Source organism: Dermacentor variabilis, chromosome 6 (genome assembly GCF_050947875.1).
Source record: "Dermacentor variabilis isolate Ectoservices chromosome 6, ASM5094787v1, whole genome shotgun sequence".
In the NCBI taxonomy this organism is placed as follows: domain Eukaryota; kingdom Metazoa; phylum Arthropoda; class Arachnida; order Ixodida; family Ixodidae; genus Dermacentor; species Dermacentor variabilis.
In genome coordinates, this window is record NC_134573.1 from 142,124,415 (window position 1) to 142,141,910 (window position 17,496).

Sequence of the window (17,496 nt, forward strand, 5' to 3'; positions counted from 1 at the left end):
ACGTCACCGCTTTCGTCACACCGGGCGTGGCAATGGAAATTTCGGTCCACGTAACATGATGTCATGAAGCATAGTGCACAGGCCTGCTATCTAGGAGGCGCTGGCTGGGTTCACCTTCTCTGGCAGTTGTTATGGCCTCTGTGTGCACTATAGATGTATCGGGTTCGTCCGGCGATTGAGAGGCCAAATGCTGAGTGAGGATGAAGCAACAACGCAAGCGGCGGCAGGCCGAGTCGACCAACCCCAACTACGGGAATGTAGGTCACGCGCAAGCGTATGGGAATAGCACCGATACGCTTGCGCGCAACTCGCTTACATGAAGTGAAACATCACTATAATTTTTGCTTTGATGCCCTGGCCAACAAGAAAATGAGAGGACACTGACTGAACGTAAGACAACCAAAAGACAGCAAACAAGACACATAGTGTTTGAAAAAAAAAAATTCATATAATCTTGTTCAGTAACACAGGTGGGAAAATGCTAAAGTCCAGTGTCAAGGAACAGTGCCGAACTTCAAGAGATGTAATGCGCATGGTTGCATGAGACATGTACAAGCCAGTTTTGGCACACAAAAGGTTTGCTGCACCACGCAGGGCATCTGCACACAGTACTATCAAGGCAGCGTGAAACTGCTGCTAATATGTACACATAACTACATTTACTGACTGCTGTTTCAGAAGTCAGTGGTCAGATGGGGTGCCGTCATGGTGTCTTCTCGTAGTACAAACAACTTGCGCCAAAAGACTTTCTTTTTTATATATATCACACGGATACTATGAAATAAAGTATGTCACAGCACCAGTATAAAATTTGTCTATTTACATGCCATCATACCAGACCTCTTAAGCAAACAAAGCAATTCGTTTTAGCTTCATGCAAAACTAATCAGCCGTTCCTTAAAAATGGCCTTCGTTTAAACATGCTTGAAATCTAACAAAAGCCGAGGAGGCTCAAGCATTGCATCTACATCAAAGCGGAAGTGTAGCTTGGGCCATGAGAAACAAACATACAGATGCAAGCCAAAGCTGCCACATGCAAAGTTGAGGCTCGTCCCAGCGGCAAAACAGCGCATTTCTCAAGTGTGCAGGGCCCAAGCTTTAAGACATAAGCAATAACACAAGACTAAAATAAAGCTGGCTAAATAAAACTAATCGCCAGTTTTAATTAGTCTGGAACATTGAGTAACAGACATGGATGAACTTACACAATCTGTATGTTTTCTTTTCAGTTTGAGAACATTGTTATACAAGCCTAAAGTTAAACGTAACAATGCAATAAACTGCTGCTTCCCTTTTATTTTACTTTAAAAACTATTCTTAGTCTTTATAAGTGCACTGTCAATAGCGCCTCCCTTATTTTTCCTTTTTCTCAAGATGGAAAGATTCAACTGTAGAAGGCTAACAAAGTAATTATATCAAACAAGTCTGTTCCATTTCAGACTAGCGAATGGTAAGATATATACAATTACTAAAATATAAATTGTAATTAGATATTTAGATTTAGTGTGCTGCAATAAGACACTATCATATATAATGACAGGCTCAGAAACTGCAATTTTGGAGGGAGAAACCGTGCTACATTATATTGCTGAGCCGATCACTAGGGGGCGTCTAAAAAGGAAACAACTAAAAGCACTTCGGGCACTATTCCCAGCATCCCGCACAACCAAGGCTTCACGTTCCACTCAGTAAACTGAAAGGTTTATGTCAAAAGGACAGCCATGATCACAGGTTGTCAGCCTTCAGCATAGCAAAGCACAAACTAACTTCAAGATAATGCAAGACAGTCCTCTTAGACGCCGTTCCAATGATTGTACAAGAAAAAGATTGCACCGATTGCTGAGGAAGTCACTGACTTGCAGCTCAAAGCGTTATGCCCTCTTAAGGCAGCAGGCCTTTCATTAGGTGGAAACTGGTGTTAGCAATCACTTCCTCATGCAATAAATTAATAAAGAACTTCCTGCAATGTTACAGGTAGAATAACATTGTTACGTAACATGGGAAAAGGAGCTACAGCACCCAGCATCGCAACGGCATTTAATAAGAAATACAAGGAGTTATTTCAGAAATATTCATCACTTCGTGCATCACATGGGTGTGAAAAAGAGAAATCCGGCTGAAGGGCACAGGATAAGTATCGCAATCTATGTTTCGCAACAAAGGGATCTAAAAAAACAAGGGGCTGCGAAGTACACTTTTATCTACGCCTTATAACCGAATGCTTTACGATAAAAAGAGCATCATACGCGCATTTCGTCACGAACACCATACCCAAAGCACCAGGAGCACTGCACCTGTCTCCATTGCGGCAGTTCAATTAATTAACGCAATTCAACATACAAGCTGGCTTAATTTAAGGCTTGCCATAACAAAAAATAATGTCATCATTACAGAATGGAAATACTGGGCAAAAAAAATAAATATATATGTCCCAGATACAATCTGCACCACTTTCCTTTACCAATAGAGGCTACCAAGTCATATATATGTGCTTCCATACTTCAGAGAATGATGTGAAACTAAACAAAAAAAATATGCTTTAGTACTCATGCAGTAGCTGACTTTAATCTTGCAATCTGCTCTGGCAAAGTCAAATGCCTCCTAGCCTTCAGCCAACATTTACCTCCGGTAACTTTAGTAATTTCTCACGAGCGGCCTTACATAATTACCCACAATCTTTGGTCAGGCCAAGCAATGCAGCACAAAAGCAAAACACAACCACTGGAAGTCGTATGCCAGTGCATAGATGTAGCATTTTGTCTGGCTATCGCTAACAGGCCTGTCATTTTTTCGTTTTTTGATTCACGTGGCAATATGTACTGCAAATAATAACCCCCCCAACTGAACTATACAGCCGTGATCGAAGAAGCACCACTGCTACAAATGCGGCATTCACCTATCTACCATACGCATTTCCTTACCCGCACCTCAACTGTTTCGTATGTACAAATTACAGGAGCCGAGTCAAGAGGAGCATGACGCAGAAGTTCGTGCGACTTCACACTTCCTGAACAAGAAGTACAAGGAACTGGAGCAGTCAGGGACGACGCGGCGGCGGCGACTCCGCCTGTCACGCCAACACGCCCGCGTTTTGGAGGACCTGGAACTCCTGAGGCGTGTGGTGTTCAGAAAACTTGGCGTAGAATGGCTGCCGAGAAAGGCTGACAAGGAACTGGACGAGGCACGACTGGAGGTCCATGCACGAGATGGGATCGGCCATGGCGTCAGGGTCATCGCTGTCGTCATCACCGTCCGGGTCAAACACTGCAGTAGACGCAACAAGCCGAAACTCAGCGGCGTGGTACTTGTGGGCCGGCCATAGTGAATTTTACAACAGAGACAGGAGAGAGCACACAAACAGTACTTGTGCATTTCCTTTCTTTTGCCTTTCGTTTTTTTTTTTTTTTCATTGTTCCATCATGAATGCCAGCTATAGGTTGTCCAGCCACCTCTTGCTGGCTAGGATCTGGTGGCAAGTTGGGTTTATGCCAGTTTGAATGGATACTGCAGAGCAGAACAATAAAGCTCCTCTTCAAGAGAAAGGGCAAACTACACATGACTCTAGGTCAATGACAAATACACCACCATGAAATTCCGTTTGCTCATTTCCATGATGTTACAGCGGAGGCAAACATTTACAATAGGGAGGTTTTAGCATGTTTGTAAACATAGGACCTTTACAGAAGACTGGAGCCATGGACAATAGTAGCAACGCTAATAACGCCGTGTTGTAATGCTTGGTCCAGCTACGGCACATTTGAAGTATTTTGCGAATGTTCTCATCGAATAAAAGAGGGGGGGGGGGATCAAATGTTAATGACTGTTGCTACCAACACTTCACAACAACAAATAAGCAGATAATCGTAAGTCATGCAAAACAGCTCTGTGTCCTCTCTGGTTAAAGTATGCACCACAATATGGCACCACAAACATGGCAGCTCACTAAACGTCTCTGGTAACTCTATATTTCCTAGTAAATGATGCATTTAGAAACAAGTTAAAACAGCAAAAGAGGCACCTCTTGAGAATTATATTTCGGAGCACTGAGGCATAGAGGGCAGGTACAATTCAGTCTTATGGGCTGTGGGAATGCATGCGCATTCCGATATCTTCCCGCATTGCCGCGATGTCACAGCCAAAGCACCTCGTTACCTCCTTTCTTTGAACTGGGGTGACTTCTCTCCACCGGTCGGGAGAAGAGCAGTTCGCCCGATACTTTTTTCTTTGGCGGGCTGACGAGCTTGCGACTAGCCGCAACTGAACTCGGCCGCGAAAACCACGGCACGCCATTGAATTTGTGAGTGACTGACCACCCTGGGGCCTGAGCACAGATTTATGCTAGGTGAGCCAAGCCGTTATCAGCGTCTTATGTGTTTTCCCCATTTTGCAGTTTTTTGCATCAGTCGCGTGGTACACTTCCACCGCCGTGGCTTTGTTTTTGTCTGTTGTTGCCATTGGTGTGGATAACTAAGGTGAATAAATGCCTCAAGGTAAAGACTCGCCCTGTGCCCCTGGCCTGAAGCTGCCGTGGTCACAACTCGCTGCGAACTGTGGGTAAGGGCCACTTTTAAGGCTGCTGCAAAAGTGCTAGCGAGTGACTGCTGCTCCGTTGGCATGATGCAATCCAGATAAAGGTCAGATACGCATACACGAATTAGAGCAACACCCCTATAGGGCAGGGCTTGGGTTGAATCCTTGGACTGTCGCCACGTAGCCAGAGACTCTCCATCTTACCATTCCATTTCACCTGCAATGAACTCTGCTAAGTTAACACCTACCGCAGTAAAGGAGTAGGACTCTTCATACTCTGAGATGTTCCTACACTCAACCTCAACTCCACAAAGTATGAAACAGCCCCACAGCTCAACTGAAGTGATTACTGCACTTGGATAACAATCCTCCACAATTTCTGAGCTAAAATTGTGTAACCGAGTGCTCTCAGCATCTACTCGTTACACACTGAAGTGAAGGTTGCGCTCCTCAAACAACTCCTCAGGGATTCTTGTGATGGGTTGCTGAAATGAAGGGATGGCTTTGAAGTTGCTGAAGGGGCATTTATTAATAAACTCCTTGTACTGTCCTACAACAAGGAGTTGCTGAAGTAAAGGGACATATCTCAAACCAGCTGCTTTGATCTGAACGGGCAGTCCTCAAGCAACTTCTTGTAGTTTTCTATGACAAAGAGTTGCTGAAATGAAGGGGCACCTCAAGCAACTTCTTGCACTGTCCTACAACAAAGAGTCGCTGAAGTGAAGGACTACATTTGAAGCAGCTCATTGGAGTTTCCTACAACGAGAGGCTGCTGACATGAAGGGGCATATCTCGAGCAACTCCTTATAAAAGATGCTGAAGGGGCACTTCTCAAGGAACTCCTTGGAGTGTCCTACAACAAAGAATTGCTGAGGGGGTGTTTCTCAAACGAATCTTCGTCATGGATATCTTAGAGGAACATTGCCGAAGCACAGTGTCTCCTTCAATTCAGAGGTAGTGCTGTGTTGTCCTCAGTTAGTCAACAAAGAGGCCCAAGTCAAAGCCTGTTTGCAGAGATGGGTTTGAGGTAACTGAACACACCTGCGTAATCTGAGGCAGGGGCGAAGTGGCGCATAATGTTCTCTGCAGCATCCCCTTCCATTTCTCCTTCTTCCTCCCATTCTTCATCCTGGAAAAAGTGAGAGAAAAAATGAGAGAAAGAGAAAAGTACACAATCGCGATTGCCAACTGCTCACGTATTTGAGCAGTCATCTCAGGATTCTTCAAAGGGACATGAAAGGGTAAATGTCATCAAGCCAAAGTGATATGTTATTTTATATTCATTTATTTAATGCTTACTGCAGTACGAGGACCAAGCAGATAAGTGTACAACAAGATACAAGACAAACATAGAGCAGGAATACAACCTCAAGGAGTTTAAAAAGACAAGACAAAATCAAAATCAGTGATGTCCTAAGAAAGAAAGGTCATTTCTGGAATGTTTCAGACAAAATCAATGGAATGAAAATGAATCCAAAGAATGAGTTTAGAGTGTTTTAGCATCCTCAGTCATAAGAACATTTACTGGTAAGGCATTCCATTATGCAGGAGCAAACACTCATTTCAAATGAAAAGGCCAGCGTGCTAAAGTACAGTGCTACAGTAGAACCCCGCTGTTACGTTCCTCACTGCTGCGTTTTCCCGGCTGCTACGTCGTTTTCATCCGGTCCCGGCATAGCTTCCATAGGATCCAATGTATAAGGAACCCCGCTGTTACGTCGTAGCTGTGAAAACGTTCCCGCATGATACGTCGCAACTTAGCCCCCCGAACCCGCCTGGGCTAAAGTAGGCAACGCGCTCCAACCGCCATTTTGGCTTTTGACGAGTTTTGGCCGGGCTTGGCTATGGAACTGGCTGCAAGAAGCCGCACGCCAGTTCGAGAGGCCGCCATCAAATTGGCGTGCGGCTTCTTGCAGCCAGTTCCATAGCCAAGCCCGGCCAAAACTCGCCAAAAGCCAAAATGGCGGTCACATACGACGACTACGTCGCCGTGGATGTTGTTGTCGGGACGTCAGAGTGTCAGAGCATCGCCGAGATCGTTGGGATCTCGGTCGCGAGTGAAGTCGCAGACTGCGATGCACGAGCCGCATGATGCCGGGGAGTTGCCAAATCGTAGCTTTCGAAAAGCCGTTGCGGCTCTGGACCTCCTCCGCAGGTACGTCGCACCTCACAGCGACGCTGACAGCAATGCGGCCTTCCAGGCTATTGAGAAACGTGTGGTGATTTCTAGCGAGCGAAAGAAACGGCAAGCCACAATTCTGGACTTTTTTTTAGGTCCTAAGCGCACTCTGTGGAAATAAATTGTCTATAGTTGAAGCTGCACTTTTTTTCATTCATTTTCGGAGCTTTCCTCACTGTTGAGTTTTCCCGGCTGTTACGTTTTTTTTCCCCGGTCCGGTGAAAAACGTATGAACGGGGTTCCACTGTATTTGGAAGCTACAAGTGTGCTGTGACTGTCAAGATAAAGAGGGGCATAAATATGCCTCAGAACTGATATTAAACCGCCTTGAGAGAAGTAGAAGTAGAAACGAATTTTGATGAGGATGTGGACCACATCAAGCATTTTTGTCCGCAGTCCTGAACATAATTGGTGTTGAAATCAGGTGAATTGTGATATTATCTAACATTGTAGGATTCATTGAGTGTTTGTCTTTAGTATCCTGTGAGCCCTCTATTAGATCTACAACAATGAGGAAAATATGTGATGAACACCATACCTCAGAATCATCCTCTTCCTTGTGCATCATTGCATGGTCAAGGCAATTGCTCAGCTCATGAATCATAAGCTTATATATTTTGACCAAGACTGGAATCTCTGTCCACTGGTCTGGATCTGGGAGTCACATTGAAGAAGTTGTTAGGGGAAAAAAATAAGACTGTGAAATGCAAATACAAATTGCAGTGAAAAGGCAAATAAGTATTGCTTTGATATCACGTGCAGATTGTACTTTCTACACACACTGCCTAAGCAAACGAAAATCTGATATGTAGGCAGAGAGCTCCAAACATAATTCATTAAAGGGACACTGAAGGCAAATATTAAGTTAAGCTAAAGTGATAGATTAGTGCTTGAGAATCTCTAAGGCATCAATATTATAGCGGCGTCAATATTATCGCGAACAGAACCATAATAATAGAGAAATTGAGGTAAACGCAGGACATGGGTAGAGACTTGCCCGGGACATTAATTTCACGTTTCAGTAGTTTCGTTATCGCGTACAGTTGCACTGGTTTTGCTGGCTCGCGAAACTAGCACAAATTGCAAGTAGCAAAGAATTCAACTTCCATGTGATGTTGCGAGATGCCGAAGTCTACATCACTTGATCAAAAAGGAGCTGCTGCGGTGAATCCACCACTCTGTCTTGGCTCGGCACTGCTGTCTGTCAGACACCGTTTTACTCACCGACGGCAGCAAAGGGCGGTGATGACGTATGCAACGTCAATACACCCCCAGTTAGATGGCAGGCGATTTGAGTTTCGAAAAAGGTGCTCAGACCCTTCATATGTAATTTTCTCGCAAACTAAGACTTTTCTTGGCATGAAAGAAGCATTATGAGGTTTCTGGAATACTATTCGAATAGTCCACGCCGACTTAGTATTTGCCTTTAGTGTTCTTTTAACTATAGAATAAACTGACATCACCACATTGTGACAATGTGTGATGCGGTTTGATCTGTACAACAGTTGAACATGGAACAGTACCCTGGCCTTGACTGTTAGAAAATTACAACTGGGTATTATTAAAGCGAAGCTATATAGGCAAACCCTCCCAGACCTTCATAAGTGTGGCTGCTGCCACTGTCTCGTAAAATAGCTGCCACACATGGCAGCATTCATATAATGAATCGGCTTATATGTAGTCCTGTCTCTACTACCCCTACAGATGTCCTTGTAGCCGGCTCTGTATACTCTGCGGAATCACCTAGTGTAACAACAAACAGCACCTAAATAACCTCAGTGCAACAAATATATGTCTTCAAGAGCATGATTCCTTTACTAAGATGAAGCTTTCTATGTCTTCTTCCCCAGAATTTGACGTGTCTGCTCGGTCAGCTTCTTGCTGAGCAAGGTAGGCCAGTCCTGGAGATAGTGGGACAGTAAACCGGGCTGATCCTGGAGACGGCATAAGAAGTGGGTAGATCCCAGAGATAGTATAACCTGCAGTCGCGTAGTTCACGTAATGGGACTTTGCACATCTTGCGAATTTCCCAGGCAGGCACCAAATTTCTTTGCTGCAGAATGCGTTGCAGAAGATTCACAGTTTTATAGCATTTAATTATCCGCTTCGCAAAAGCTTCACTTTACATGGATTTGAAAATGTGCATTGGACCTGCATAAATTTGTATACTGTTATGTTTATAGTTCCTACGCTTTCCTTGGAGGTCTCATTTTAGTTTTAAAGATAAGCTGTAAGGGGAAAGAGGTGCGAAGAAGAAAGGGTGAGGGAGCACTATCTCGTTTCTGTCCGGAAGTGTTGCACACTCAGTGCTGTATGTGCGGGAGTGTTGCCATGGCGCCCAAGCCCCTTGCCCAAGTTCCACAGATTGGGGCGATTTGTTTGAACTGCATCATGCGACTGCTTCATCACTTCAATGTAAAAGAGATCGTTGGCTGTCTGATCTTGCAGTACAAATACGAGATGAACAAACACTTCGATATCAAAAGCTTCCCAAGAGGGAACAGAACTTGATGCACACACGTTCTCCAATGTCCGCCATCACAAAACTGATACAGTCGGTGACAGACGCTCAAAATAACGCAATGCAGTGAGCGTACGAAACTTTCCACAAGGACGCTGCTGGCTGGACACTGGTGGAGACAATAGTGTAGTATGCATGCCTAGATATTAACTTCCTAAACATTTTGTGAAGACCTTCTCGTTACTTTTCAGTCCCTGCTCACATAGTTGATGAAGGGTAGAAGAAAGAGATAGAAGCCGCGTTGTAAATGCAGTTTACAAAAAAAAAAAAGAAAGAAAGAAACTTGGGAACAGGAAGTTCTGTACGTACTAGCAGCACTCTTCGACCTCGTCCGAATGCCTTCGTTCATGTTGAACACTCTGTCCCCCTTGACATTGATGTTCACCAGACGAGAGTCGTTAGTCTGAATTCCATGCTCCAGAAGCTTGCATAATGCCAGTATGCTGCAAGTAGTTGGGGTCAGGGGTAAGAAGCATATGTGAACACACAGGACGCCCTTGCTAGAAAACGAATTGTCAACAGTCAGTGGTGTGCAGATCACGCATTATTCATTATTGCGAAAAACGTGAATGGACAGATACAAGTGAAAAACACAGTACGAGCGCCCACTAGCAACTGGAAAGCTTTTATTTGAAAGTGACGTGCGCATGTATCAATATCTTGATATATAGTAAAACCTTGTTAATTCAGACTTCGTGTGACCGAAAAAAAAATATCCAAATTAAAAGAATACCGAATAATCGAGGGTACCAAAAAACATAAACAAATGCTAACTACATCAACTTTTTTATTTGGTGAATGACTGAGCAAATCCTGTTTCTATTTTGCACAAAAGCAGTCGGAAAGCTGCAGTTTTCGTCACCTTGTGACTGATTAGCACTCGTAGCAGTGTAGGCCTTGCAACTTCACAGTGCAGCCAAAGAACACAAACACATCTTCCTCTGAGACATGGCTTTTACTACCGTGCAATTATTTTCCCGCCAGTGAGCTGGTCCCCAAAAGATTGTTCGTCCATCTTGATGTAGCCGGTGCTCTCCAGCCTCGACAGCTCTGCCGTTAGTCAGAGCGAAACTGTTTGCCGCAACCACTGCGGACGAAACCGTGGCCGCTATTGACGCATGGACGGCAACCTTGCTGTTCTGAAGGCGCGGGGCCAACGCGCATGCCGTATAAAAACAAAACAACTATTTGATGCAACAACTGCAGACGAAACCACAGTTGCTATCGACCCTATCATGGATAGCAACTACGCAGTTTTCGAAGGCGTGCGGCCGATGCGTGCGCCGAGTCATAACAAAAATGCCATTTATTTACTGCAGCCGCTAAAGATGAAACCACACTCGCTATCAATGCAATCATGGATGGCGAATACGCAGTTACGGCGGCCTATGTGGTGTTATGCGCAGTGGTAAACGCGTGAATAGAAGCTTTGAAGGCTCAAATAGGAATCAAGCGTTGCTGACATTCACATACGATTTCCGCTGATGACTATGGTGAAGCAGGCTCCGCTGCAGTGTTTCTGTTGGACAACAGTGCCGTTTTTGCTCATTTGCGGTGCACATTTGCGAAAGTTGTCCGAGTTAACCAATGTGCCGCCAAACACGTCTGAATTAACGAGTTTGATTGCATTCTATAATGCAAACACTTGCAGGGACTTTCACAAGGGTTGAATTAATGAGGTTTTACTGCACATGTCAGTTTCAAAGAAAAACGTTTCAGTTGTTATTAAGCGCTCGTTCTGTGTTCCTCACTTGTCTCTGTCGATTCATGCTTTTCGAAGCGATGAACGCTCACCAACTTGTAATCAACAGTTTTAATCATGTAGGGTGTACGACGACTCAGATGAGTGAAGTGCCATCAGCACAAATAAAAATTTAAAAAACAATACAAATTAGAGCATGTCTTAGGCATGGCTGCTTTAAAGACCGGTGTGCAAACCCTGTACCAGCCGTTTATAAGTTGCCAGATTTCTTTATGCCATATTTCAAAGCATGTCAGTGTCTCCGATACTAGCATACGTGGAGGCAAAGATAATACTGGCACGTGTACTTGTTTATCAGCTGACCAGGTTTCATCGCCTAACAAATGTTACCGCTCAGCGCAGGACGCGCCTGCATGTATCGGAAGTTCCTGGAATGTTATCGAAGGTTCTGTCCATTGTCTGTTGTCACCGAATTTGTGTAATCTGATTGCATGTATGCGCAACGCGAATGGCGTAGAACTTTCTGGAAGACACGCAGGCACCAGCGATTGCTCTGGAACCTTCGATGACTAACATATAAAAGCCGACGCGCTTGACCTGCTCTTCAGATTTTGTCGATCGCTGATCGCGTTCGCTCCTATTGCTGTGCTTTGAGTGTAACTTGCTTTTGAGGACACAAGTTCACCAAATAAAAAGTTACTTTTGTCATTCACAGTTTTACCGCTGCATTATTCACCGTCACTCATCATCATCATCATCATCATCAGCCTGGTTACGCCCACTGCAGGGCAAAGGCCTCTCCCATGCTTCTCCAACAACCCCGGTCATGTACTAATTGTGGCCATGCCGTCCCTGCAAACTTCTTAATCTCATCCGCCCACCTAACTTTCTGCCGCCCCCTGCTACGCTTCCCTTCCCTTGGGATCCAGTCCGTAACCCTTAATGACCATCGGTTATCTTCCCTCCTCATTACATGTCCTGCCCATGCCCATTTCTTTTTCTTGATTTCAACTAAGATGTCATTAACTCGCGTTTGTTCCCTCACCCAATCTGCTCTTTTCTTATCCCTTAACGTTACACCTATCATTCACCGTCACTACTACGTGACAATACTCCCACTAGTAATTTTAAACTTTCTTGTGCTTCGATTTAAGTTGACGGTACCTCAACCACTGAATACAGTTCAGTACTTCTAAAACACTTTCTTTTTCCATAGTGTCTGAGCGTACACGTCATTCGCACAGCCTTCCTTTGTGCTCACCTGACTTTGGTCTCGTACGTTCCGTAGAAAAGCGTCTGCCTGGAGCACCACTCCGTAAGGACGAATGCCAGGGCTGACTGGCCCGTTGGTCCCGGAACACCAGACAGAAAGTCGAGGACTGCCGACATCTGAGTGTGCACCAGATGCGCAAATACCAGCACCAAACTCTGCAATACAGAAAGAAATTGATTGCGTCGATTTACATTCATGGCTATAGGCTCAGGACGTTCTTGGTTAATTCTGCGGTTTTACGGGCCAAAACAACAATCTGATTATGAGGCGCGCTGTAACGGGGGACTACAGATTCATTTTGACCAACTGGGATTCTTTAGCGGGCACCCAATGCACGGCACACGCACGTTTTTGGGTTTGGCCCCCCGATCGAAATGTAGCTGCCGCGGCCAGGATTTGATCCCACGATCTCATGCTTAGCAGTACAACGCCATAGCCGCTAAGCCATGGCGGATAGGGCATTCTAACTACATGGCCTCTCTTTGACTGAAAATAACATGCATTCACTGTCTTTATCTTGTGTCGTCACACACAAATCCATCAATTGACTCCTCTAATTCGAACCTGAAAACTGGGTACATGCATTCGGTCTGAAGGGGCCTATGACCTTCTGGTTGTACAACGCCAGCAGCAGAGGGCCGGTCGTGCAGTGCACCATTTTCTGACCCGTCAAGCTCGTTGGAGACACACCACACCCCTTCAAGGAACGAGCATCTCCCAGCTGTTCGCTAACCAATGGTGCACCATTACTCAGCTTGCGTCGAACCGTTGCGGTCCCAAAGTTCCGCTGAAAAAGAACTTCGTAGTTCTTGTTTCATTCTCGGACCCTATTCCAATTGATTGTGAAATGGCGGCTGTCACATGCAGATTTTTCCTAGTCTGCCGATACACATCGGTAACACCAAATCAAGCACCGCACACGGAATCCGCACAGAGAACCAACCCCTCCCACAACTGATGCATCTGATGAAAACGGTGACTGACAAACACTGTGCAGAGAGATGCCTGGCGACAGGGCGCCACTACCAGACCTTGGCAGAAGTGCAGCTAAACACTAAAAGCTAAACACTAAAAGCATCAAGTGATGAACAGGGTGGAGAAAGGGAGGGTGCACTTCCTTGATAGTTGGTGCCAATTGCAAATCGCTGGAAATGCGGAGAGGAACACTTGCACTGGTATGGGCGCTTGCTTGGGGTTTAACGACACACTGCTCTCAACATTACATCATTTAAGAGTACCTCAAAAAGTGATCGATCGACAATAAGGCCCTAGATAATGATCAAATGTACATAGTTGATAATTGTAGTACAGAAAATCTTCGTAGTTTGGATTACATGGGAACGAAAAAGATGTCTGAATTAATTGCATGTCACATTATCGAGGGGTATCAAAAAAGAAAACAATAAACGAATGCTTACTATGTCAACATGAATTTATCTACAGAATGAACCAGTAAATCCTACTTCTAGTTTGCACAAAAGCATTGCGAAAGCTGTGAAGGCCTCACGACTTCCTTCACAGCGTGGCCGTGCTGCACGTCTTCATCCGAGAAATGCTTTTCTCTACTACACGCACGTCACGATTGTTAATGTGTTAGCATAGGAGTGCCAAAGTGGAAAAAAGTGTGTGTGTAAAATGTGGGATGCCGGCCACGTGGTAGAAGTGTGTGTGTGTGTGTGCACATAAACACACACACATGCACACACATGTTCACCGTAGAGTAGAATAGCTGCCAGTAATTTTTTTGTTGAAGCTATTCGATTTAATAATCAACTGGAATTAGCGATTTTATTTATTACTGGTGTGAATGCCATGCTGTCAATGAAGAATTTGTAGGAGATTGAAAGAAACTTAAGGCTGGTACGTTTTCAGCCAGGTAACTTCTGCCCATTTTATTTTTTCGGGCTGATAAAGAAAGCCTGGAAAAATTAAAAATATCACATGGCTAGCCGTCTGCCGGCACCAAAAAGCAGCACTCTCAAACAAGCTCTACAGCAGTTAGCAGAGGTGTGCAAAAAAATGAAAGCAAATAAAAATAAAAATAAAAGCAACTTATTTCACTAAGTTCTCCATGAATTCACATTACATAAAGGTTTTTCTCTTGTTGAATATATGCTTAATCTGCATTCACGGTGGGCAATCTTTAAAACGAAGTGACCTGGACAGTCAGACCTCAATACTATAACAAAGTTGTACTTGCAGCGATAAACTTTGTTAATTTGCAAATTTCATTAATTCGAGGTTTTAAAGTTTCAGGAGCAAAAACAATTTCACAGATTTCCAGAGCATTCCTGGTGAATTGTATGTTTTCAGTAAGCACTTGTCAACAAACCGGAACAAGGTCGAGCCATAATCGCACGATTATGCATGCCAGCAGACCTGGTGCAGATCGCATAGAAAGCAATGCATCAGCGTGGATCATGGCATCCAAGATCTGTCTGTGTTACGTCATGTGGCACGGTAATGCTTGGGCGCCATGGCTGACCACACTTAGTGCTCATGGCCATTATCAGATGGCACCCACAAATGAAAAACAAAATTGGAAAGGAATATCGATATTCGTCCTGAGAAAAAAAAAAGTCGCAGTACTGCCACGAAGGCATAGCGTTGGCGACGATAGCAATGAAACTACCACACGAAGTAAGGTTCACAGTTTTATCGGTGTCACGCATGCTCTGGCAAACGTGAACACACATCACTCGATGAACAGTCGCTGTCAGACGCGAGCTAATGCTTCGCACCGTGTCTCGGAAACGAGATTACGTGACCGCCAGCACTAGGACACGCAGGAACACAATGCACGTCAAGGCACCAACCATCTCGGCCTGGCCTTTGCACATGCTGCAGATTAGCTCGAAGATACGGCGCGTCGTTGACGTATGGAAAGTCACGCGCAGCCACAGCAGGGGTGGATGAGGAGACCCGACTGCTGAGGGAACGTGCAGATAAGCACGCTTCTCCTGCCCCTTCTCCCCCAACCCTCGTGCATGCTTGATCCCTTTACCGTGCGTGCACCCCGTCCCCGCAGGCCCCTTGCGCTGAAGGAATCGTCAGCTCTCGTGTTTCACGGAGTAGTCCAGGCTGCCACGCACCTCACGGCCTCCGTAAGTTATTTACGGCTTACCGCATCTCGGCACGCACGCTTCAAAAGCGTTTGTCGCTCAAACGCTTCATGCGGAAGGACGCTTGCAAATGCTAGCTTCTGCCTTGGCCGACATTTTTATACTTTTTTGCCAGATTACCAGCCCTACAGGCTCCAAGTACATGCCTGAAATGGCTGAAAAGTTAGGTCGAAAGCGTGTCATGAAATTACTTTGTTAAAGTGCAAAAAAAAGAGATACACAGTTTTCGATGAAACCAAGATCAGGAAATTAAAACAGTTCAATACATTGCAAATTTGGTTCAATCGAGGTTCGTTATATTGAGGTTTCTCTGTATAACGAAGAATTCTGAAGGTCTCCAGCGCTTCGTTATAGAGGCGTTTGACTGTAAGTGGTCCGAGCTGCACTCCATGAATTTACTGACAAAGGGTCCTCATACAGCTCGGTGCTCTGGGACATCCTCCTGTATATTCCACTATGATTGTGAGAAATAGATGCACCTACATGAAAGAGATGAAATGAACTGAAACCAAAGCGTCCAGTCAACACTATGGAGACCACTTCGTTGCAGCAACACCCACCTGAATTACACTCAGTGTCTCACTCTGCTGCAGCTTGCTGAGGACAGCCCGAAGCAGCAGCTCCGTGCCTTCGCCCAGGGACAAGCCCGCTTTCGAAATGACCACCGACACTAGTCGGCCTACAAACATGGCCGCAGACTCTGGTGTCTTGGGGTCCAGCAGATGTTGGGCAACCTTTGAAGATTAAAGAACATGTTTGAAGCCACTTTCTCCACAGTTGCAAGGTCTCTTAAAATTTAGCTGCGCTTTTCTGCATCAGTTCTCAACAGTGTTTTGCAAGCTGCTACAGTAGAGTACTGTCAGCATCAAACGAAACACATCTGTTTAGGGCTAACTAAAATGTGTACATTCGTTTCCACTGCCTCTAGTTCATGTGAGCAAAGCAAGAAATCGGACTAGTTGGTGTTTCATTATTCTTGTGATGCGCCGAGTAAAATTGAGTAAGACTGATACTAACACGATAGGACAAACCAGACAAGGATGGGAAGTCAGAACTGGCTTGTCATCCTTGCCTGGCTTGTCCTATCGTGTTATTAGTTTTACTCAGTTTTACTCAGCACATCACAAGACGAGTTCATGTGATATCGTAAATCTACCTCTTACACTTAGATCAGAGTTTCTATGACCTTTAGAAATCACATGCATACCAGCATGACACCGCACTTGCGGGTAATTACATATAAGCGCTTTAATGTTTCCCTGACACAGAGTATGGCAATAGTGCGTCTCGTGGAAAACACAAATTCAGAAGAAAAACCCAGCAGCAGAACTATGTTGTCCGAGTAGTTGCACCTTCAAGGCAGGAACACAAAAGATTCCCATTTTCTCTCAATATTGCAATCACATTTTCTATTGCAATAACGCTACATTTTCATAACAAAAGTGGTTGGCCGCAGATCAGACACTGTATCACCAGAAAAACGAGCACAAAAGAGCTGCCAAATTAAAGAAACTTAGCATGCTGTAAGCATGCACATTAGTGTTCCGACAGCCTTGTGGGTTTCAAAATCGTTGGTTGCATCCTTCTGCCCCTTGAACTGGCTGTTTTAGTCACAAATTAGGCAAACAGTCGTCCCCACGCTCCTAGCCAACAAGTACAGCACCATCGACATGTCATCTGATACAAGTAGCTTGCATGACACCTACACAGCCTGCCCTACCACAGTAGCAAGTGCAAGAGAACCAACTTATGCAGAGTTGCATCCTACATGGCATAAAATCGAGAAGCATGGTGCAGGGGGCAGATTAATGCCAGTCAGGAACCATTTCATAAGGAGACTGGTAACAGATTCCCCGCCAAAGTACAAACAGTGCACCGGCAACATAACCAGCACTTATTCATCGAGAAAGTAAACGATGGCCACCATCACTCCTCTTCAAAACTAAGTTCAGCTTAGTCCAATCTGCCAAGCAGCTGACCAGGGCCAGATATTCGTTGAGGATCCCCGGCACCTGGCTGCTTACATCGAAGCGGCAATGACGTGCACTGTTAGCTAGACTCTGCCTTTATTACTAACTAGTACAAACTGACTGAACTAGCACAGCAAGCACACTTAAATTCAACAGATTGGAGGTGACTATCTCGAAATGTTGAATTCTGACCGAAAAT

At 44.9% G+C, this 17,496-nt stretch overlaps 1 protein-coding gene across 1 annotated transcript in view; it reads right to left on the reverse strand.

Moving 5' to 3' along the window:
* Positions 1–434: 434 nt before the first annotated feature.
* The window catches only part of Ipo9 (Importin 9), a 52,934-nt gene continuing 35,872 nt past the window's right edge, over positions 435–17,496 (reverse strand). The window contains exons 20-25 of the mRNA XM_075696073.1: positions 15,888–16,061; positions 12,194–12,360; positions 9,540–9,673; positions 7,248–7,363; positions 5,572–5,659; positions 435–3,264 (exon numbers count right to left, since the gene is read on the reverse strand). Coding sequence (XP_075552188.1) covers positions 3,071–3,264; positions 5,572–5,659; positions 7,248–7,363; positions 9,540–9,673; positions 12,194–12,360; positions 15,888–16,061 — 873 coding nt within the window. The 3' untranslated portion in view covers positions 435–3,070. The remainder of the gene's footprint in view (positions 3,265–5,571; positions 5,660–7,247; positions 7,364–9,539; positions 9,674–12,193; positions 12,361–15,887; positions 16,062–17,496) is intronic.